Source organism: Staurois parvus, unplaced genomic scaffold (genome assembly GCF_062004578.1).
Source record: "Staurois parvus isolate SC_StPar_1 unplaced genomic scaffold, SC_StPar_1.0 ptg000574l, whole genome shotgun sequence".
In the NCBI taxonomy this organism is placed as follows: Eukaryota; Metazoa; Chordata; class Amphibia; order Anura; family Ranidae; genus Staurois; species Staurois parvus.
Genome location: NW_028318370.1, coordinates 7,337,277 through 7,362,313, shown reverse-complemented (window position 1 = coordinate 7,362,313; position 25,037 = coordinate 7,337,277). Strand labels below are relative to the sequence as shown.

Below are 25,037 nucleotides of genomic sequence, written 5' to 3'. Positions count from 1 at the left end.
CATAGAAATGCAATTATTTTAGTAAATATAAACTGCTAAATCCCTTTTCTCATCAGCAGTATAGAGCCGTCTTGTGATTTCTATCAGTGTCCAGCAGAGCACTAGTTAAGGCTTGTAGGAGGAGTTTTCATTCTGCCCTAGGAGGATGCAGAACCCCTGACCTCTGTCTGGACAGTTCTGATTTGCCCTGTTTCTGATCACATGCACTCTCCCAAGAAAAAAAAACAAAAACCCTCTCTAGCAATACACAACAAACTGAGCATGTGCAGAGTGACTCCACATGATATGCCTTATCAGGAGATAAGGGGGGGACACTGGAGGAAGGGGAGGATCATAGAAGACAGGATCAAACCGTGCAGAGGATTAACCCCTTAGGTTGCACAGTGAGTATAGCATGATTTACTGCATCTACAGACTGATTGTACTGCGGGGGGTTCAGTAACACTTTAATATGGAATGTTGTTATGGGTAAAGTTCTTATTTAACCTCTTCACGCCGGCTGAACGCAAATGTGCGTCCTCACAGCGCCCGGGCCTGGACGTCGAGCGGCCGCACATTTGCGTTCTATTAAAAAAGGACATGTGCTGAGAGCGCATGCCTTGCGTGCTCCCAGCACACGTGTCCGGTACTCACGGAAAGGTCACGATCTCCTCTTTTGATTGGGACCTTTCCCGATCATGTGACCGCCGTGACGGCGTGTCACATGACCCTAAACCCCACCCCGTCTCCCTGCTTCCGAAACTCTTAAAGGGCCGGGAGGCGCCGGCATGAAGGGATTGAAGCTGATCGGCCTTTAGTGGCTCTGGTTTTAGGCACAGTGCCGAGAATAAAGTGCAACTGAGCATGTGCAGAGCAGGACGGGTTAGTGTATTACTGGATTGTTGGTGCCTTACGTAGCGAGACGTGCCGAAGGGTCCAGCCTGAAGGGTTCCAGCAGATCTTCAGCACCACGCCTCGTGATCGGTGATTTATAGATTTCCTGTCCATGTAGAACTCTGCGGACTGCAGGGATGTTGCTGACACAATGCTTTGTATTGCAGGAGGACCCTTTAGCGGCCTGGGAGAGATCATACACCGGGAGAGCGTGCCCATGCATACGTTCGCCAAATACCTCTTCACTGCTCTGCTGCCGCACGACTCTGACCTGGCCTACAAACTGTCTCTGCGGGCGATGAGGTGCGTATGGATCACCGTCTGTAATGATCATATCTCCTGACCTCGTTGTTCCCGGCGTGCCGGCCCCTCGGTCTACATCTGGAGGAATCTGATATCTCCTGACCTCAATGTTCCCGGTGTGCCGGCCCCTCGGTCTACATCTGGAGGAATCTGATATCTCCTGACCTCAATGTTCCCGGTGTGCCGGCCCCTCGGTCTACATCTGGAGGAATCTGATATCTCCTGACCTCGTTGTTCCCGGTGTGCCGGCCCCTCGGTCTACATCTGGAGGAATCTGATATCTCCTGACCTCGTTGTTCCCGGCGTGCCGGCCCCTCGGTCTACATCTGGAGGAATCTATGATGATGTCTCCTGACCTCGTTGTTCCCGGTGTGCCGGCCCCTCGGTCTACATCTGGAGGAATCTGATATCTCCTGACCTCAATGTTCCCGGTGTGCCGGCCCCTCGGTCTACATCTGGAGGAATCTGATATCTCCTGACCTCAATGTTCCCGGTGTGCCGGCCCCTCGATCTACATCTGGAGGAATCTATGATGATATCTCCTGACCTCGTTGTTCCCGGTGTGCCGGCCCCTCGGTCTACATCTGGAGGAATCTATGATGATGTCTCCTGACCTCAATGTTCCCGGTGTGCCGGCCCCTCGGTCTACATCTGGAGGAATCTGATATCTCCTGACCTCGTTGTTCCCGGTGTGCCGGCCCTTCGGTCTACATCTGGAGGAATCTGATATCTCCTGACCTCGTTGTTCCCGGTGTGCCGGCCCCTCGGTCTACATCTGGAGGAATCTGATATCTCCTGACCTCGTTGTTCCCGGTGTGCCGGCCCTTCGGTCTACATCTGGAGGAATCTGATATCTCCTGACCTCGTTGTTCCCGGTGTGCCGGCCCCTCGGTCTACATCTGGAGGAATCTATGATGATATCTCCTGACCTCGTTGTTCCCGGTGTGCCGGCCCCTCGGTCTACATCTGGAGGAATCTATGATGATGTCTCCTGACCTCAATGTTCCCGGTGTGCCGGCCCCTCGGTCTACATCTGGAGGAATCTATGATGATGTCTCCTGACCTCGTTGTTCCCGGTGTGCCGGCCCTTCGGTCTACATCTGGAGGAATCTGATATCTCCTGACCTCGTTGTTCCCGGTGTGCCGGCCTTTCGGTCTACATCTGGAGGAATCTGATATCTCCTGACCTCGTTGTTCCCGGTGTGCCGGCCCTTCGGTCTACATCTGGAGGAATCTGATATCTCCTGACCTCAATGTTCCCGGTGTGCCGGCCCCTCGGTCTACATCTGGAGGAATCTATGATGATGTCTCCTGACCTCAATGTTCCCGGTGTGCCGGCCCCTCGGTCTACATCTGGAGGAATCTATGATGATATCTCCTGACCTCGTTGTTCCCGGTGTGCCGGCCCCTCGGTCTACATCTGGAGGAATCTATGATGATGTCTCCTGACCTCGTTGTATCCGGTGTGCCGGCCCCTCGGTCTACATCTGGAGGAATCTATGATAATATCTCCTGACCTCGTTGTTCCCGGTGTGCCGGCCCCTCGGTCTACATCTGGAGGAATCTATGATGATATCTCCTGACCTCGTTGTTCCCGGTGTGCCGGCCCCTCGGTCTACATCTGGAGGAATCTATGATGATATCTCCTGACCTCGTTGTTCCCGGTGTGCCGGCCCCTCGGTCTACATCTGGAGGAATCTATGATGATATCTCCTGACCTCGTTGTTCCCGGTGTGCCGGCCCCTCGGTCTACATCTGGAGGAATCTGATATCTCCTGACCTCGTTGTTCCCGGTGTGCCGGCCCCTCGGTCTACATCTGGAGGAATCTGATATCTCCTGACCTCAATGTTCCCGGTGTGCCGGCCCCTCGGTCTACATCTGGAGGAATCTATGATGATGTCTCCTGACCTCGTTGTTCCCGGTGTGCCGGCCCCTCGGTGTACATCTGGAGGAATCAGATAATATCTGCTGACCTCAATGTTGTATATACTCAGGTGGTGGTGTATTGATCCCTATTGTATTATACTCAGGTGATGGTGTATCGATCCCTATTGTATATACTCAGGTGATGGTGTATTGATCCCTATTGTATTATACTCAGGTGATGGTGTATTGATGCCTATTGTATATACTCAGGTGGTGGTGTATCGATCCCTATTGTATATACTCAGGTGGTGGTGTATCGATCCCTATTGTATATACTCAGGTGGTGGTGTATCGATCCCTATTGTATATACTCAGGTGGTGGTGTATCGATCCCTATTGTATATACTCAGGTGGTGGTGTATCGATCCCTATTGTATACACTCAGGTGATGGTGTATCGATCCCTATTGTATATACTCAGGTGGTGGTGTATCGATCCCTATTGTATACACTCAGGTGATGGTGTATTGATCCCTGTTGTTATATACTCAGATGGTGGTGTATCGATCCCTATTGTATATACTCAGGTGATGGTGTATCGATCCCTATTGTATATACTCAGGTGATGGTGTATTGATCCCTATTGTATATACTCAGGTGATGGTGTATTGATCCCTATTGTATATACTCAGGTGATGGTGTATTGATCCCTATTGTATATACTCAGGTGATGGTGTATCGATCCCTATTGTATATACTCAGGTGATGGTGTATTGATCCCTATTGTATATACTCAGGTGATGGTGTATTGATCCCTATTGTATTATACTCAGGTGATGGTGTATTGATCCCTATTGTATTATACTCAGGTGATGGAGTATTGATCCCTATTGTATATACTCAGGTGATGGTGTATCGATCCCTATTGTATATACTCAGGTGGTGGTGTATCGATCCCTATTCTATATACTCAGGTGATGGTGTATTGATCCCTATTGTATTATACTCAGGTGATGGTGTATTGATCCCTATTGTATATACTCAGGTGGTGGTGTATCGATCCCTATTCTATATACTCAGGTGGTGGTGTATTGATCCCTATTGTATATACTCAGGTGATGGAGTATTGATCCCTATTGTATATACTCAGGTGATGGTGTATTGATCCCTATTATTGATGGAGTATTGATCCCTATTGTATATACTCAGGTGGTGGTGTATCGATCCCTATTGTATATACTCAGGTGATGGTGTATTGATCCCTATTATTGATGGAGTATTGATCCCTATTGTATATACTCAGGTGATGGTGTATTGATCCCTATTATTGATGGAGTATTGATCCCTATTGTATATACTCAGGTGGTGGTGTATCGATCCCTATTGTATATACTCAGGTGATGGTGTATTGATCCCTATTGTATATACTCAGGTGGTGGTGTATCGATCCCTATTGTATATACTCAGGTGATGGTGTATCGATCCCTATTGTATATACTCAGGTGATGGTGTATTGATCCCTATTGTATGTACTCAGGTGGTGGTGTATCGATCCCTATTGTATATACTCAGGTGATGGTGTATTGATCCCTATTGTATATACTCAGGTGATGGTGTATCGATCCCTATTGTATATACTCAGGTGATGGTGTATTGATCCCTATTGTATATACTCAGGTGATGGTGTATCGATCCCTATTGTATACACTCAGGTGATGGTGTATTGATCCCTATTGTATATACTCAGGTGATGGTGTATCGATCCCTATTGTATATACTCAGGTGATGGTGTATCGATCCCTATTGTATATACTCAGGTGATGGTGTATTGATCCCTATTGTATTATACTCAGGTGATGGTGTATTGATCCCTATTGTATATACTCAGGTGATGGTGTATTGATCCCTATTGTATAATACTCAGGTGATGGTGTATTGATCCCTATTGTATATACTCAGGTGATGGTGTATTGATCCCTATTGTATATACTCAGGTGATGGTGTATTGATCCCTATTGTATATACTCAGGTGGTGGTGTATTGATCCCTATTGTATATACTCAAGTGGTGGTGTATCGATCCCTATTGTATATACTCAGGTGATGGAGTATTGATCCCTATTGTATATACTCAGGTGATGGTGTATTGATCCCTATTGTATATACTCAGGTGATGGAGTATTGATCCCTATTGTATATACTCAGGTGATGGTGTATTGATCCCTATTGTATATACTCAGGTGGTGGTGTATCGATCCCTATTGTATATACTCAGGTGATGGAGTATTGATCCCTATTGTATATACTCAGGTGATGGTGTATCGATCCCTATTGTATATACTCAGGTGATGGAGTATCGATCCCTATTGTATATACTCAGGTGATGGTGTATTGATCCCTATTGTATATACTCAGGTGATGGTGTATTGATCCCTATTGTATATACTCAGGTGGTGGTGTATTGATCCCTATTGTATATACTCAAGTGGTGGTGTATCGATCCCTATTGTATTATACTCAGGTGATGGTGTATTGATCCCTATTGTATATACTCAGGTGATGGTGTATTGATCCCTATTGTATATACTCAGGTGATGGTGTATTGATCCCTATTGTATATACTCAGGTGGTGGTGTATTGATCCCTATTGTATATACTCAAGTGGTGGTGTATCGATCCCTATTGTATATACTCAGGTGATGGAGTATTGATCCCTATTGTATATACTCAGGTGATGGTGTATTGATCCCTATTGTATATACTCAGGTGATGGAGTATTGATCCCTATTGTATATACTCAGGTGATGGTGTATTGATCCCTATTGTATATACTCAGGTGGTGGTGTATCGATCCCTATTGTATATACTCAGGTGATGGTGTATCGATCCCTATTGTATATACTCAGGTGATGGAGTATTGATCCCTATTGTATATACTCAGGTGATGGTGTATTGATCCCTATTGTATATACTCAGGTGATGGTGTATTGATCCCTATTGTATATACTCAGGTGGTGGTGTATTGATCCCTATTGTATATACTCAAGTGGTGGTGTATCGATCCCTATTGTATTATACTCAGGTGATGGAGTATTGATCCCTATTGTATATACTCAGGTGATGGTGTATTGATCCCTATTGTATATACTCAGGTGATGGTGTATTGATCCCTATTGTATATACTCAGGTGATGGTGTATCGATCCCTATTGTATATACTCAGGTGATGGTGTATTGATCCCTATTGTATTATACTCAGGTGATGGTGTATTGATCCCTATTGTATATACTCAGGTGATGGTGTATTGATCCCTATTGTATTATACTCAGGTGATGGTGTATTGATCCCTATTGTATATACTCAGGTGGTGGTGTATTGATCCCTATTGTATATACTCAAGTGGTGGTGTATCGATCCCTATTGTATATACTCAGGTGATGGAGTATTGATCCCTATTGTATATACTCAGGTGATGGTGTATTGATCCCTATTGTATATACTCAGGTGATGGTGTATTGATCCCTATTGTATTATACTCAGGTGATGGTGTATTGATCCCTATTGTATATACTCAGGTGATGGTGTATCGATCCCTATTGTATATACTCAGGTGGTGGTGTATTGATCCCTATTGTATTATACTCAGGTGGTGGTGTATCGATCCCTATTGTATATACTCAGGTGATGGTGTATTGATCCCTATTGTATATACTCAGGTGATGGTGTATCGATCCCTATTGTATATACTCAGGTGGTGGTGTATTGATCCCTATTGTATATACTCAGGTGATGGTGTATTGATCCCTATTGTATATACTCAGGTGATGGTGTATTGATCCCTATTGTATATACTCAGGTGGTGGTGTATTGATCCCTATTGTATATACTCAAGTGGTGGTGTATCGATCCCTATTGTATATACTCAGGTGATGGAGTATTGATCCCTATTGTATATACTCAGGTGGTGGTGTATTGATCCCTATTGTATATACTCAGGTGATGGTGTATTGATCCCTATTGTATTATACTCAGGTGATGGTGTATTGATCCCTATTGTATATACTCAGGTGATGGTGTATCGATCCCTATTGTATATACTCAGGTGATGGTGTATCGATCCCTATTGTATATACTCAGGTGATGGTGTATCGATCCCTATTGTATTATACTCAGGTGATGGTGTATTGATCCCTATTGTATATACTCAGGTGATGGTGTATCGATCCCTATTGTATTATACTCAGGTGATGGTGTATTGATCCCTATTGTATATACTCAGGTGATGGTGTATTGATCCCTATTGTATATACTCAGGTGATGGTGTATCGATCCCTATTGTATATACTCAGGTGGTGGTGTATCGATCCCTATTGTATATACTCAGGTGATGGTGTATTGATCCCTATTGTATATACTCAGGTGATGGTGTATTGATCCCTATTATTGATGGAGTATTGATCCCTATTGATTACATCCTCTGTCCTCTCTCCTCCTCCAGGTTGCCAGTGTTGGAGAGCAGCGCCCCCTCAGGAGACGTGTCTCACCCCCATCACATTGTGTCCGTGGTGCCGAGCCGCTACCCCCGCTGGTTCACACTGGGACACCTGGAGTCTCAGCAGTGCGAGTTGGCGTCCACCATGCTGACCGCAGCCAAAGGTACGCCATTGTGCCCCGTGGTGGGCGGGACTAGGGGCGCCCTCTGATGGCCGGCTGTGTGATGTACATCCGTGTTCTCAGGGAAGAATCTCGTGGCCATTTCCTGCACCCTGACAAGCATAGATCTACACTCAGACAAAAATATTAATAAAACAAAAACAAAAAAACACCCCCCCCCAAAAAACATACAAAAACCCCCTAAACAGCCCCCTCCACAAAAAAAAAAAAAAAAACACAAAAAAACGGCAGACACCACCCTACCCGCGCAGCTATTGGCGGCTAGAGATGTCCATCACAGGTCCTGGCTGGCGATTCCTGGCTGACACCCAGCGATCGTCGGGGAGAGGTCTGTATGCACACAACACAGGTGTCTCTGCTGCCAGCAAGGACATGCTGCTTTGTATCTCTGCACAGCATGTCTCCCTAGTAACACAGCACACAGTTAACCCTTTGATAGCACCAGATGTTAACCCCTTCCTGCCCAGTGCCATTAGTACAGTGTCGGGGCTTTTTATTAGCACTGATCACTGTGTTGGTGTCACTGGGGATGTCAGTGATACCAAGTCAGTCCCGTCCCCCCTCCCCCAGTGTCAGAATGCCCTCCGCAGTCCCGCTATAAGTCGCTGATCACCGCCATTACTGGTAAAATAAAAACAAAAATCCCCGTCTCTATCCCGCCATTTGTAAACGCGATCACTTTCACGTCAACCAATTAATTTACACATATCGCAATTTTTTTTAGCGAAGACACGGAGCGGGAGACATTTGTGGCACTGACAGGTGGCACTGATAGGGCTACACTGATCATCAGTGTAGATGTCCCCTCCGAGGAATGCCGATTGCCGGCTCTCCGCTCCTCTCCTCTGTCAGCGTGACGGCTCGAGAGGAGAGAAATGCCGATAACTGGCGTTTCCCTATTTACATGTGATCAGCTGTGATTGGACACAGCTGATCACATGACTGAGCCGACGTCATCGGCTCTTTCCGTTGATCGATGATCCGCTGTGTGCGATGGACACAACGCACCACCGATCGCCGCGCTGCGTGCTCCCGGAGCCACGCATGTGCGGTTAGAGTGGGAGGACGTCATATGACTCCTCCCAGAACGAGAGAACCGCCTTGCGCCCGTCATTTCCTTATATGGCGGGTGGGAGGCGGTTAAAGTGCAGCCGAAGCTATTTTGGATGGACTTCTGATATGGATCGCACTCCGGCGGCCCGTTGTCAGCAGACCGAAGGCCGCTATTGGCTAACATCACAGAGCCGGTCCAGGTTCTGAAAAGATTCGGACCATGTGGGTAGGGGTCCCCCAGAATCCCGGACCGGCACCTGACTCCATGATCCGTGGAAAGCCTGAGCCAGCCTTCCCCTCCCCCTGCACAGCCCGGTGCTCCAGTGAGTGCTGGAGGGGCAGAGCACAGAGTGGAGACTGACAATCCCGGCTCTCTGCTCAGAGCAGAGAACTGAGCGATCGGCTGTGTTTGACCACTCAGTTCTCACTGCAGAGCCAAGCATCAGATCGAGGTTCTGTCCACTTAGGCGAGTATCATTTTATTTATTTATTTCCGGTACACAGCGCTTTACACACGCCCACATATATATTGTACATTCAGTCCCCGCCCCCGAGGAGCGTACAATCTAAGGTCCCTAACTCACATTCATACATGCATATACTAAGGGCAATTTTTTAGACAGGAGCCAATTGACCTCCCAACATGACTTTGGGGGGGAAACCCACGCAGGCACAGGGAGAACATGCAAACTCCAGTTGTCGGGATCTGCTCCCCCCCACCCCCTCTTTTCTATTACTCTTCTTGTTCTTTTTTTCCCCTCCTCTTCTGTATCGTCCCGCCCCCGCTCATCTAAGTCCTTCCTCCGCCCAGGTGACATGCTGCGACTACGCACCGTGCTGGAAGCCATTCAGCGGAACATCCACTCCTCCTCCCTCATCTTCAAACTGGCGCAAGACGCGTTCAAGATCGCCACTCCGGCTGACAACAGCTCCGACACCACGCTGCTGAACGTGGCCCTGGAACTGGGGCTGCAGGTAGGGCCCGGCACATTCATTTCCCACGACCCTCCCCCATTGGTGGAGGCGGTCTGTGGAAAACGTCATCATGTGGGATGCAGTGTGTAACTGTGTGAACTCGAAGTGAGTGGGCAGAATAAAAAATATGATCCATCCCCTCCATCCATCCCATGTCTACATCCATCCATCCCCCATGTCCCCATCCATCCATCCCCCCATGTCCCCATCCATCCATCCCCCCATGTCCCCATCCATCCATCCCCCCATGTCTTCGTCCATTCATCCCTCCATCCATTCCACCCCCATGTCTCCATCCATTCCACCCCCATGTCTCCATCCATTCCACCCCCATGTCTCCATCCATCCATCCCCCCATGTCCCCATCCATCCCCCCATCTCTCCATCCATCCCCCCGTGTCTCCGTCCATCCATCCCCCCATATCCCCATCCATCCCCCCCATGTCTTCGTCCATTCATCCCTCCATCCATTCCACCCCCATGTCTCCATCCATTCCACCCCCATGTCTCCATCCATCCCCCCATGTCTCCATCCATCCCCCCATCTCTCCATCCATCCATCCCCCCATGTCTCCATCCATCCATCCATCCATCCCCCATGTCTCCATCCATCCATCCCCCCATGTCCCCATCCATCCATCCCCCCATGTCCCCATCCATCCCCCCATGTCCCCATCCATCCCCCCATGTCCCCATCCATCCCCCCATGTCTCCATCCATCCATCCATCCCCCCATGTCTCCGTCCATCTATCCCCCCATGTCCCCATCCATCCCCCCCATGTCTCCGTCTATCCCCCCCCCCCTGGTCTCCATCCATCCCCCCATGCCTCCGTCCATCCATCCCTCCATCCATTCCACCCCCATGTCCCCATCCATCCCACCCCCATGTCCCCATCCATCCCACCCCCATGTCCCCATCCATCCCCCCATGTCTTCGTCCATTCATCCCTCCATCCATTCCACCCCCATGTCTCCATCCATCCCCCCATGTCTCCATCCATCCCCCCATGTCTCCATCCATCCCCCCATGTCTCCATCCATCCCCCCATGTCTCCATCCATCCATCCATCCCCCCATGTCTCCATCCATCCATCCCCCCATGTCTCCATCCATCCATCCATCCCCCCATGTCCCCATCCATCCCCCCATGTCCCCATCCATCCCCCCCATATCCCCATCCATCCCCCCCCCATATCCCCATCCATCCCCCCCCCATATCCCCATCCATCCATCCCCCCATGTCCCCATCCATCCCCCCATGTCCCCATCCATCCCCCCATGTCCCCATCCATCCCCCCATGTCTTCGTCCATTCATCCCTCCATCCATTCCACCCCCATGTCTCCATCCATCCCCCCATGTTTCCATCCATCCATCCCCCCATGTCCCCATCCATCCATCCCCCCATGTCCCCATCCATCCCCCCATGTCTCCATCCATCCCCCCATGTCTCCGTCCATCTATCCCCCCATGTCCCCATCCATCCCCCCCATGTCTCCGTCTATCCATCCCCCCCCTGGTCTCCATCCATCCCCCCATGCCTCCGTCCATCCATCCCTCCATCCATTCCACCCCCATGTCTCCGTCTATCCATCCCCCCCCTGGTCTCCATCCATCCCCCCATGCCTCCGTCCATCCATCCCTCCAACCATTCCACCCCCATGTCCCCATCCATCCATCCATCCCCCCATGTCTCCATCCATCCATCCCCCCATGTCCCCATCCATCCATCCCCCCATGTCCCCATCCATCCCCCCATGTCTCCATCCATCCATCCAACCCCCCATGTCTCCATCCATCCATCCATCCCCCCATGTCTCCGTCCATCTATCCCCCCATGTCTCCGTCCATCTATCCCCCCATGTCCCCATCCATCCCCCCCATGTCTCCGTCTATCCATCCCCCCCTGGTCTCCGTCTATCCATCCCCCCCATGTCTCCGTCTATCCATCCCCCCCATGTCTCCGTCTATCCATCCCCCCCATGTCTCCGTCCATCCATCCCCCCATGTCCCCATCCATCCCCCCCATGTCTCCGTCCATTCATCCCTCCATCCATCCCACCCCCATGTCTCCGTCCATCCCACCCCCATGTCTCCTTCCATCCCCCCCCCCATGTCTCCATCCCCCCATCCATCCATCCCCCCATGTCCCCATCCATCCATCCCTCCATGTCCCCATCCATCCCCCCCATGTCCCCATCCATCCCCCCCATGTCTCCGTCTATCCATCCCCCCCCCGGTCTCCATCCATCCCCCCATGCCTCCGTCCATCCATCCCTCCATCCATTCCACCCCCATGTCCCCATCCATCCCCCCCATGTCTCCATCCATCCATCCCCCCCATGTCTCCGTCCATTCATCCCTCCATCCATCCCACCCCCATGTCTCCATCCATCCCACCCCCATGTCTCCATCCATCCCACCCCCATGTCTCCATCCATTCCACCCCCATGTCCCCATCCATCCCCCCCATGTCTCCGTCCATCCATCCCCTCCATGTCTCCGTCCATCCATCCCCTCCATGTCTCTGTCCATCCATGTCTCCGTCCATGCATCCCCGCCATGTCTCCGTCCATGCATCCCCCCCATGTCTCCGTCCATCCCTCCCCCCCCATGTCTCCATCCATCCCTCCCCCCCCATTCCTTCATGTCTCCGTGCTTTAGCTGAGAAATTATTTTGAAGAACACCCCCCCCCCCCCAGCATTTTTAGCCGTGGCCATTTTGAGTAAGGGCAAATGATTCCTATAGCAGTTTCTGGAATCCATCTGCCCTTAGCTCAGGCATGCTTAGCTGACAAAGTCCCTCCTCCCATGAAGACTCCTGGAATGTAGGCCATCGTTTGCCTAGGCCAGAAACCAGGAAGTAACTGAAGAAATCTAAACCAAGTAAATATAATCCCCGCCTCCTTCACCAATGCTGGCAGAGTAAGGGTTAATGAGTGTTGATTGGGTGCGAAGTTCCATTGTAAGGCGTCTGCTTTAGTTTTCATTTATGTGCGGCAAAATATATGGATCCTAAAATGTGATTGATGATTCTTCTTCTCCAGGTGATGAGAATGACGCTCAGCACGCTGAACTGGAGGCGGAGGGAGATGGTGCGCTGGCTGGTCACTTGTGCTACTGAAGTCGGTATGTGTCACCAAACTCCTCCCCCCTGTCACCAAACTCCTCCCCCTGCCTCAGCGGGGGCCAATCACTCACAGTTCAATAATGACTGGAAAAGGGCGGTAAAATATCTGTATTCTCAGAACCCCACCCCCCTAAAGTGTACAAAGTGTACGAGGACCATACACAGGAAATGGCGCACACGCGATCGGAGCGATGTACAAAGCGTACGAGGACCATACACGGGGAATGGCGCACACACGATGGGAGCGATGTACAAAGCGTACGAGGACCATACACGGGGAATGGCGCACACGCGATCGGAGCGATGTACAAAGCGTACGAGGACCATACACGGGGAATGGCGCACACACGATCGGAGCGATGTACAAAGCGTACGAGGACCATACACGGGGAATGGCGCACACGCGATCGGAGCGATGTACAAAGCGTACGAGGACCATACACGGGGAATGGCGCACACGCGATCGGAGCGATGTACAAAGCGTACGAGGACCATACACGGGGAATGGCGCACACACGATGGGAGCGATGTACAAAGCGTACGAGGACCATACACGGGGAATGGCGCACACGCGATCGGAGCGATGTACAAAGCGTACGAGGACCATACACGGGGAATGGCGCACACACGATCGGAGCGATGTACAAAGCGTACGAGGACCATACACGGGGAATGGCGCACACGCGATCGGAGCGATGTACAAAGCGTACGAGGACCATACACGGGGAATGGCGCACACGCGATCGGAGCGATGTACAAAGCGTACGAGGACCATACACGGGGAATGGCGCACACACGATGGGAGCGATGTACAAAGCGTACGAGGACCATACACGGGGAATGGCGCACACATGAGCGGAGCGATGTACAAAGCGTACGAGGACCATACACGGGGAATGGCGCACACATGAGCGGAGCGATGTACAAAGCGTACGAGGACCATACACGGGGAATGTCGCACACGCGATGGGAGCGATGTACAAAGCATACGAGGACCATACACGGGGAATGGCGTACACACGATGGGAGCGATGTACAAAGTGTACGAGGACCATACATGGAGAATGGCGTACACACGATGGGAGCGATGTACAAAGTGTACGAGGACCATACATGGAGAATGGCGCACACACGATGGGAGCGATGTACAAAGTGTACGAGGACCATACATGGGGAATGGCGCACACACGATCGGAGCGATGTACAAAGCGTACGAGGACCATACACGGGGAATGGCGCACACGCGATCGGAGCGATGTACAAAGCGTACGAGGACCATACACGGGGAATGGCGCACACACGATGGGAGCGATGTACAAAGTGTACGAGGACCATACACGGGGAATGGCGCACACGCGATCGGAGCGATGTACAAAGCGTACGAGGACCATACACGGGGAATGGCGCACACATGAGCGGAGCGATGTACAAAGCGTACGAGGACCATACACGGGGAATGGCGCACACATGAGCGGAGCGATGTACAAAGCGTACGAGGACCATACACGGGGAATGGCGCACACACGATGGGAGCGATGTACAAAGTGTACGAGGACCATACATGGGGAATGGCGCACACATGAGCGGAGCGATGTACAAAGCGTACGAGGACCATACACGGGGAATGGCGCACACGCGATGGGAGCGATGTACAAAGCGTATGAGGACCATACACGGGGAATGGCGCACACGCGATCGGAGCGATGTACAAAGCGTACGAGGACCATACACGGGGAATGGCGCACACACGATCGGAGCGATGTACAAAGTGTACGAGGACCATACACGGGGAATGGCGCACACATGAGCGGAGCGATGTACAAAGCGTACGAGGACCATACACGGGAAATGGCGCACACATGAGCGGAGCGATGTACAAAGCGTACGAGGACCATACACGGGGAATGGCGCACACACGATGGGAGCGATGTACAAAGTGTACGAGGACCATACACAGGAAATGGCGCACACATGAGCGGAGCGATGTACAAAGTGTACGAGGACCATACACGGGGAATGGCGCACACATGAGCGGAGCGATGTACAAAGCGTACGAGGACCATACACGGGGAATGGCGCACACATGAGCGGAGCGATGTACAAAGTGTACGAGGACCATACACGGGGAATGGCGCACACATGAGCGGAGCGATGTACAAAGCGTACGAGGACCATACACAGGAAATGGCGCACACATGAGCGGAGCGATGTACAAAGCGTACGAGGACCATACACGGGGAATGGCGCACACATGAGCGGAGCGATGTACAAAGCGTACGAGGACCATACACGGGGAATGGCGCACACATGAGCGGAGCGATGTACAAAGCGTACGAGGACCATACACGGGGAATGGCGCACACATGAGCGGAGCGATGTACAAAGCGTACGAGGACCATACACGGGGAATGGCGCACACATGAGCGGAGCGATGTACAAAGCGTACGAGGACCATACATGGGGAATGGCGCACACATGAGCGGAGCGATGTACAAAGCGTACGAGGACCATACATGGGGAATGGCGCACACATGAGCGGAGCGATGTACAAAGCGTACGAGGACCATACATGGAGATTGGCGCACACGCGATGGGAGCGATGTACAAAGCGTACGAGGACCATACACGGGGAATGGCGCACACGCGATCGGAGCGATGTACAAAGCGTACGAGGACCATACACGGGGAATGGCGCACACGCGATCGGAGCGATGTACAAAGTGTACGAGGACCATACACGGGGAATGGCGCACACATGAGCGGAGCGATGTACAAAGCGTACGAGGACCATACACGGGGAATGGCGCACACATGAGCGGAGCGATGTACAAAGCGTATGAGGACCATACACGGGGAATGGCGCACACGCGATGGGAGCGATGTACAAAGCGTACGAGGACCATACATGGGGAATGGCGCACAGATGAGCGGAGCGATGTACAAAGCGTACGAGGACCATACACGGGGAATGGCGCACACATGAGCGGAGCGATGTACAAAGCGTACGAGGACCATACACGGGGAATGGCGCACACATGAGCGGAGCGATGTACAAAGCGTACGAGGACCATACACGGGGAATGGCGCACACATGAGCGGAGCGATGTACAAAGCGTACGAGGACCATACATGGGGAATGGCGCACACATGAGCGGAGCGATGTACAAAGCGTACGAGGACCATACATGGAGATTGGCGCACACGCGATGGGAGCGATGTACAAAGCGTACGAGGACCATACACGGGGAATGGCGCACACATGAGCGGAGCGATGTACAAAGCGTACGAGGACCATACATGGGGAATGGCGCACACGCGATGGGAGCGATGTACAAAGCGTACGAGGACCATACACGGGGAATGGCGCACACGCGATCGGAGCGATGTACAAAGCGTACGAGGACCATACACGGGGAATGGCGCACACGCGATCGGAGCGATGTACAAAGCGTACGAGGACCATACACGGGGAATGGCGCACACGCGATGGGAGCGATGTACAAAGTGTACGAGGACCATACACGGGGAATGGCGCACACATGAGCGGAGCGATGTACAAAGCGTACGAGGACCATACACGGGGAATGGCGCACACATGAGCGGAGCGATGTACAAAGCGTATGAGGACCATACACGGGGAATGGCGCACACGCGATGGGAGCGATGTACAAAGCGTACGAGGACCATACATGGGGAATGGCGCACAGATGAGCGGAGCGATGTACAAAGCGTACGAGGACCATACACGGGGAATGGCGCACACATGAGCGGAGCGATGTACAAAGCGTACGAGGACCTTACACGGGGAATGGCGCACAGATGAGCGGAGCGATGTAGTGTATGGTCCTCGCACGTTTTGTACATCGCTCCGATCGTGTGTGCGCCATTCCCTGCGTATAGTCCTCGTCCTACACATGGGGAATGTCGCACACACGATCGGAGCGATGTACAAAGCGTACGAGGACCATACACGCGATCCAGACCACAGGGGTACAATATAGTTCCCTGCAGAGACTATGCCCTGAATTTTGCCCCGGCCCGCCCACCCCGCTCCACCCTGCCCCGCCTCACCCTACCCTACCCCACCTTGCCCCGCCCCACCCTACCCCACCCTGCCCCGCCCCACCCCGCCCCGCCCACCCCAGTGATGGTACTGAACGCGGTTTTGTGTTCTTCCTCCTCAGGAGTCCGCGCTCTCGTCAGTATCCTGCAGAGTTGGTACACGCTCTTCACGCCTACAGAAGCCACGAGCATTGTCGCTGCGGCCGCCACGTCTCACACCACGGTGCTGCGGCTGAACCTGGACTACGCCCAGCGGGAGGAGCTAGCCAGCTGCGCCCGGACCTTGGCTCTGCAGTGCGCCATGAAGGACCCTCAGAACTGCGCTCTGTCCGCGCTCACCTTGTGCGAGAAGGATCACACCGCGTTTGAGACGGCCTACCAGATCGCCGTGGACGCCGCGTCCGGGGGGATGACCTACTCCCAGCTGTTCACCATCGCCCGCTACATGGAGCACAGAGGCTACCCGCTGCGAGCGTTCAAACTCTGCTCCCTGGCCATGAGCCACCTGAACCTGGCGTACAACCAGGACACGCACCCCGCCATTAACGACGTCCTATGGGCCTGCTCTCTCAGCCACTCTCTGGGAAAAAACGAACTGGCGGCGTTGGTGCCCCTGGTGGTGAAAAGTGTGCACTGCGCTACTGTACTGTCAGACATCCTCAGGCGATGCACGCTGACCGCGCCGGGATTGGCTGGGATTCCGGGCAGGCGGAACTCCGGGAAACTGATGTCAACGGACAAACCGCCGTTGCGCCAGCTGCTGGACGCGGCGGTCGGCGCTTACATTAACACCACCCACTCCCGCCTCACGCACATTAGCCCCAGACACTACGGGGAGTTCATCGAGTTCCTCAGCAAAGCCCGGGAGACCTTTCTGCTCGGCCAGGACGGGCTGCTGCAGTTCGCTCAGTTCATAGACAACCTGAAACAGATTTACAAAGGAAAGAAGAAGCTGATGATGCTGGTCAGGGAGCGGTTCGGCTGAGGCTGCCCTCCCGCCACAGTTGTCTCTCTGAGCGTCAAACACACTGGGCCCCCGAGGGCCCCAGACAGGACTGTATGCAGGAGCTTTTTCATTCCACCTGCCAAACATTTCATGTCTTTCTTTGGGGGCGGGGGTGGGGGGGAGGCACTTTGAATCTACAACCTCCTTCATCTACACAGAGCCAGCCAGGGGTGACGGGACCGCGGCCATCTTGTTCCACATTCGCAGTATGTTGCCGGGTGCCAGTTCCTGTCCTCTCCAGTAGGGGGAGCAGCGGCCGTCTCTGTGTATAGAGAGTCTAGCCGTGACCAGGTGATGGAGTTGCACCAAAATCTGGGATCCTCACCCCAGAAATCGCCATTTTCCTTTTCTCCAACCCTGAGGGCTGGCGAGACGCCTCATCATTGAAGAACAACGGCTGTCCTTGAGGGCCGGATGCAGGCGGGGGGGTGCAGCAAATCAAGTTATGTGAGCTGTAGATAGAGTAATTATTTTCAGGGGTTCCCTGAGACCCGAAAGATATTTCAAGGGTTCCTCTGTGGTAAAGGTAAGGTTGAGGAAGTCTGTGCAGATATATGGATGGATAGATGGTTATTGGATGGATAAATAATGGATGGACGTTGGATGGATGGATATTGGATAGATTGATTGATGTTGGATAGGTGAATTTTGGATGGAAGTTGGATGGATGAATATTGGATGGAAGTTGGAAGGATATTGGATGGATTGATGTTCTGTGAGCTGTAGATACAGTAATTATTCTCAGAGGTTCCCTGAGACCCAAAATATATTTCAAGGGTTCCTCTGTGGTAAAGGTAAGGTTGAGGAAGATATGTGGATGGATAGATGGTTATTGGATGGATGAATAATGGATGGACGTTGGATGGATGGATGAATATTGGATAGATTGATTGATGTTGGATAAATGAATATTGGATGGAAGTTGGGTGGATATTGGATGGATTGATGAACGTTGGATGGATGAATATTGGATGGATATTGGATGGATTGATGGACGTTGGATGGATGGGTAGTTATTGGATGGATGGATAGATGTTGGATGGATGGTTATTGGATAATTAGAGAGACGTTGGATGGATGGTTATTGGATGGATAGACGTTGGAAGGATGGATGGATTAGACCGATAATAAATGTGGCCAGTTTTAGATTAAAACCACTGTGCAATGCAGCAGAGTCTGATTTCCCGAGTTCACTTACTTTCCCTCTCCCATTCTGAGTGGTGTTGTGCAGGGTGTTACATGAAGCTACCGTATTTTTCACCATATAAGACGCTCCGGAATATAAGACGCACCCAATTTTAAAGGAGGAAAATCTAGAAAAAAAAGATTCTGAACCCAATACTGTAGTAAAATATTTTATATCAACTGTATAAAGTTATTGATTCATAATGTGTTGCGCTCCCAGTGAGAGTGTCAAAAATATTAATTCTATTTACCCTTGGTAAACAAATAGATACTCAAGTGATGTGCAAAAAATGCAAAATGAAAAAATATATATAGTGATAAAAAATAAAAATATATTGATAAAAAATAAAAATATATTATCCACTAAAATAAAGATGTGGAAATATATCCTCAAGAACCATAAGTGATAAAAATATAAATAAATCAATATACATCATAATTACTCAACAAATGTGAATCAATAAAATATATATATATATATACTGCCAATTAATTTGTGATAATAATGTCCTTTAATTTCAGTGACTTTGTGCTTGAATAAATCTTGATTTGGTGACTTATTGTGAATCCGTGACTTTCTTTGAATCCTTAGTTAGTGAAGATGTATGCTCACCTCCTTATTAGCCTGCAATTAGGCTATACACACTTGTGGTTCACCTCCTATGGAACCTATTTAGATGGAATTCCTCCTTTACAGATTGTAGAAACGTGGATATCCGTTATCCTCAATTAGCCCTTATGCGTTTTTCCATATGTGGGAACAAATTGCCAGACATAGTGTTTTATCCTTATAAAAAGGTTTCCGCTTTATTACTTTCCAATAGATACACTCACATGGATAATGTGCAGTATAGGATGAATTTGCTCAGCTCAAAATGATCCGCCAGCCGTCCAGCCCTGCACCTGCCGTCTATCAAACACTCCGGCTCTCTCCGAGTGACAACGCAGCCCCACCCCTAGTCACTGAAATTAAAGGACATTATTATCACAAATTAATTGGCAGTATATATATATATATATATTTTATTGATTCACATTTGTTGAGTAATTATGATGTATATTGATTTATTTATATTTTTATCACTTATGGTTCTTGAGGATATATTTCCACATCTTTATTTTAGTGGATAATATATTTTTATTTTTTTATCAATATATTTTTATTTTTTATCACTATATATATTTTTTCATTTTGCATTTTTTGCACATCACTTGAGTATCTATTTGTTTACCAAGGGTAAATAGAATTAATATTTTTGACACTCTCACTGGGAGCGCAACACATTATGAATCAATAACTTTATTGACACAGAGGTAGTAGTGTGTTGAGTGTTTGCGATCCTATTAACATTTGGGACAGTGTGTGTCCAATTTTTGATGGTTTAAAGGGTTAATACTGGGTGGATATATATTGGCTCGCAAGTCACACAAATATCTGCTAATTAACTGTATAAAGTTAACAGCAGTTTAAGAACAATTTTATGCCAACCATGTAACAAATCCAGAAATGAAAGAACTCACGGTTCGGATCGTTCCACGGATCAGGAATCACGGATCGGATCTTTTTCGGATCAGTAAAAAAAAACAACAAGACAAACATACCGGTACGTTTTGTCTTTTTGTTTAATACATCATCCACCATTGCCCCCACTCATCACGTAATGTCCACTATTGCCCCCACTCATCACGTAATGTCCACTATTGCCCCCACTCATCACTGTAAAGTCCACCATTGCCCCCCACTCGTCATCACCATCACTGTTCCAGTGCAACATTGCCCCCACATTAGTAATAATAGCCAGTAACATTGCCCCCACATTAGTAATAATAGCCAGTAACATTGCCCCCACATTAGTAATAATAGCCAGTAACATTGCCCCCACATTAGTAATAATAGCCAGTAACATTGCCCCCAACATAGTAATAATAGCCAGTAACATTGCCCCCACATTAGTAATAATAGCCAGTAACATTGTCCCCAACATAGTAATAATAGCCAGTAACATTGCATTGCCCCGCTCCTCACCTGTTGTTGTAGATCCGCGCTATGGTAGGATCCACGAGCAGAGGGGGTGATGACGTCAGCGCGCACCGCCGGGTGTACTAAGATGGCCGACCGCTCCAGAGATAGGCCAAAGCCGCGGCCTTTCCTACGGCCGTGGCCACGCCTCACGGATTCTCTCTCTATCCGTCGTATAAGACGCACCAACTTTTCCCCCCCGGTTTTGGGGAAGAAAAAGTGCGTCTTATACGGCGAAAAATACGGTAATATAAAGAAATATTCAGGTAGGTATGCTGGCAATATTTAACCATTCTAGTTAAGTTAAGTTAAGGGTGCCAATACTTTTGTCCAGCCCATTTTTGGGGTTTTGTGTGACATTATGTCATATTTGCTTTTCTGCCTCTGTTTTATATTTGTTCCAATACATACAAAGGGAATAAACATGTGTATAGCAAAACATGTGTTAATGCAATACCTTTTTTGTGTGAAATACTTGATTTTCAGGAAAAATATCAAGGGTGCCAACAATTTCGGCCATGACTGTAAATGTGCTCAAAAAAACATATCCTCATATCCACTAATAAGTGCGAAGTCCAAAATAGTTCCTCAAAACAATTACAAGTGCGGAGTCCCAAATAATGTGTGCTTCCATCAACTCCAACACAACTGAATAAAAAGAAAGTCCATAGGAGATGAAAGAAAAGCTCTATCCACCGATCCCACTGTGAAGTGTTCCACCACCAGTGATTGGAAACTCTCCTCACTCACCAGATTCCATTGACCTCCTTGTTATACAACAAGAAAAGTCATATTGTGCTTTGTGGTCACCCAAGGACCTAGTTGTACCTCCTGCTCTGCACCTCACTCCGCTGGCACCTCCTCACCAATTGACCAAATGATGGTCCAATGACTTAAATGACATAGAATCCAAAAAAAAGAGAGAAGAGCCGATTGGCAGACCTTTTTCGGTCATGCCCATTTGACAGTTTCTATCGAAACAACTGATGCCACCCGACATTCGGCCCGTGTGTACTAGCCTTTACTGGCTGAATCATCAGGTGATAATACAGGTGCATTCATGTGTGCTTCACATGGGGTTCAGTGCGGTGCAATTGGAGCCCATTCATTCACTGCACCACACCTCACCGCACCAAAAGTATTGCTCTACTTTTGGAATCACACTGCAACCGGATTGTATGGTACTTCTGTACCCTGCAATCCAGTGCAGGCAAACACACTGCATTTGAAACCTGCGTTTGGGTTGTCCTAACACTGATACCCGCTGCAAATCGCAACTGGAAACAGGAAACAAGCACTGAACGCGGGTTTTCCACAGCATGTTCTGGTTTTAAAGGAAAAAAAACCCCAAAAATGAAAACAAATGCAGTCGGCTATATCATTATGCCTTTTAGGGACATTTACAGATGACACCAGGGTTAATCCATTTCTCCCCTAGTGCCCAGTACTGGGACTGCTACATCACTTCCTGTGAGCGGTGTGGATCCAGTTCTGACAGTAAAGGATCATGGGACTTGTAGTCCTATAGCCAATACATCCTGTATTTCTGAGTGCTAATTCAACTACAACTACCAGAGAGCTGGGAAACCAGAAGGATGCTGGGTGGGCAGATATATTCTACAGCAGGGGACTTGCTCACTCTCTCTTGGCACGGGATATGGAGCTGAACACAGGGGGACTGCCATTTTCCTCCAGAGACAGATTGCTGGCCTACTGCTGCGGGACTCTGCACATCAGTTCAGCACTGCGGTGATGCTGATTGCCACACCAGAGTCTGCATCTGGAATGTCCCTGTCCGATCTTCACACAGACATCTCTGCTCACCTCGCTGACAGGTTGTCAGGTGGTAAATCTACACATCCCTGCAAACAGCCAAGAGCCTGCGCAAGAACTCTTGTACCTAGGAGGCCACGCCATCCATGGGATTGGTGAGCGGGCGGACGCCCAACCTCTTTCTGTCATCACTCTAGAGACACTGCATGCAGACACCTTTACACCTCAGTATCAAGAGACCTTTGCTTTGAGCAGTGCACGGCTTATCTGTTTAACTTAATTGAATTACCAGTATTCACTAATGCTGATGGGCCCCACCATTGCTAGCAGATACCACCATATCAGGAACTTTAAACATCACAGGACTCAAATTGCAATCTCTAGTTAAAAGGGACCCTCTCTTCTAAGGTCATTGTTATTCAAATTAATATCTATATATATCGGAGTATACTCTGCATCAGGGGCGGACTAACCGTTTGGAAACTCAGGCACTGGCCGAGGGCCTGGGGTCAGTAGGGGGCCCCATGAGATGCCCCTGGTACCTTTTTCATAGGCTTTTTTGAGTTTGGGCAAGGACACAGGGGCCCCATGATCCCCTATTGCCCGGGGGCCTCATGAGTTGTCAGTCCGCCCCTGCTCTGCATCCACCATTGCAGTGCTGGTGGTCTGGAGATAGCTGATAAGTCAACAAGCCTTTTCTTCCCCTCTTACTGCTGGTGTTGAAGTTTAATAATTGAAGCTTACTACTCATAACTGTATAATTTGCTAAACATTGCTAATTGATTATTCCTATTTTACCAGTGTTCTATTTTTATGTATAATCTGGGGTTGTATATCCTAAACCCATTATTCCTGCGGTCTACTCTTTTGAACAAGACTAATATAGAGGTGTTACTAAAGGGGAGTGGATGACCGTTCGCTCCTCTCCCAGGGGTGGACTGACCATTTGGAAACTCGGCACTGCCCGAGGGCCTGGGGTCAGTAGGGGGCCCCATGAGATGCCCCTGGTACCTTTTTCATAGGCTTTTTTGAGTTTGCGCAAGGACACAGGGGCCCCATGATCCCCTATTGCCCCGGGGGCCCCATGAGTTGTCAGTCCGCCCCTGTCCCCTCCCCTTCTTTGTGTGACCTGGAAGGTGACGTCCACAGCGTCACCGCTGTCACTTTCCCGGAGGGTAAAGATGTATTACAATGGGCTTTGCATTGCAATACATCTAATGGAGTCCAGGGATGACATTGGGGTCTTTTAGACCCTACAGGTCTCAATAAAGAGAACAGGTCAGCATAAAATCATCACATAGTGGACTCTGTGTCCCCTATGTGTCTAAAAAAAAAAAGTTTTGTAAACAAAAGAAAATAAAGTTACACCCAAGCACATAACATTCCCATCTCAAAATTTTGAGCCCCACCGCTACCATTACATATATGCATGTACGAACGTAAACGCACACATTGGGGTGCCTACGCATGAAAATGTTAAATGCGATACACATGTTACACATCGCACTGCATGCCAGACTGAGAGCAATAATTCTAGCACTAGACCTCCTCTGTACACTATACTGATGACCTATAGGGGCTTTGGAAGTACTGTAAAAATACTGTGTACCGCCATTTGTAAATGCTATAACTTTCACGTAAAACAATTAATTTACACGTATTGGGATTTTTTTTAGCAAAGACATGGAGCAGAATACATTTTGGCCTAAATTTATGATGAAATGTGATTTTTTTAAAAAAAATTTTTACTGTTTAATAGCAAAAAGTAAAAAATATTGTTTTTTTTCTCAAAATTGTCGGTCTTTTTTTTTTTGGGTATTAATAGTGTAAAAAATAAAAGCGCACAGGCAAATATCATCAAAAGAAAGTTCTATTCGTGGGAAAAAAAGGATGTAAATTTTTCATTTGGGTGCAGCGTTGCATGACCGCGCAATTGTCAGTTAAAGTAACGCAGCGCCGTAACGCAAAAAATGGCCTGGTCAGGAGGGGGGGTGAAATCCTCTGGAGGGCAAGTGGTTAAAGCGGTAGTAAACTGCAACTTGAAAAAAAAAAAAATCCCTCCGCAAGGTATTGTCATAATCTGCTTGTATGCATCAAATAATTAGCACATTATGAAAG

The 25,037-nt window shown here is 49.2% G+C and overlaps 1 protein-coding gene across 1 annotated transcript in view; it reads left to right on the top strand.

Moving 5' to 3' along the window:
• LOC149450499 (zinc finger SWIM domain-containing protein 5-like) overlaps positions 1-18,359 on the top strand; it is a 32,597-nt gene extending 14,238 nt beyond the window's left edge. The window contains exons 6-10 of the mRNA XM_089691960.1: positions 1,041-1,176; positions 7,540-7,697; positions 9,580-9,743; positions 12,791-12,872; positions 17,058-18,359. Coding sequence (XP_089548086.1) covers positions 1,041-1,176; positions 7,540-7,697; positions 9,580-9,743; positions 12,791-12,872; positions 17,058-17,920 — 1,403 coding nt within the window. The 3' untranslated portion in view covers positions 17,921-18,359. The remainder of the gene's footprint in view (positions 1-1,040; positions 1,177-7,539; positions 7,698-9,579; positions 9,744-12,790; positions 12,873-17,057) is intronic.
• The last annotated feature ends 6,678 nt before the right edge of the window (positions 18,360-25,037 follow it).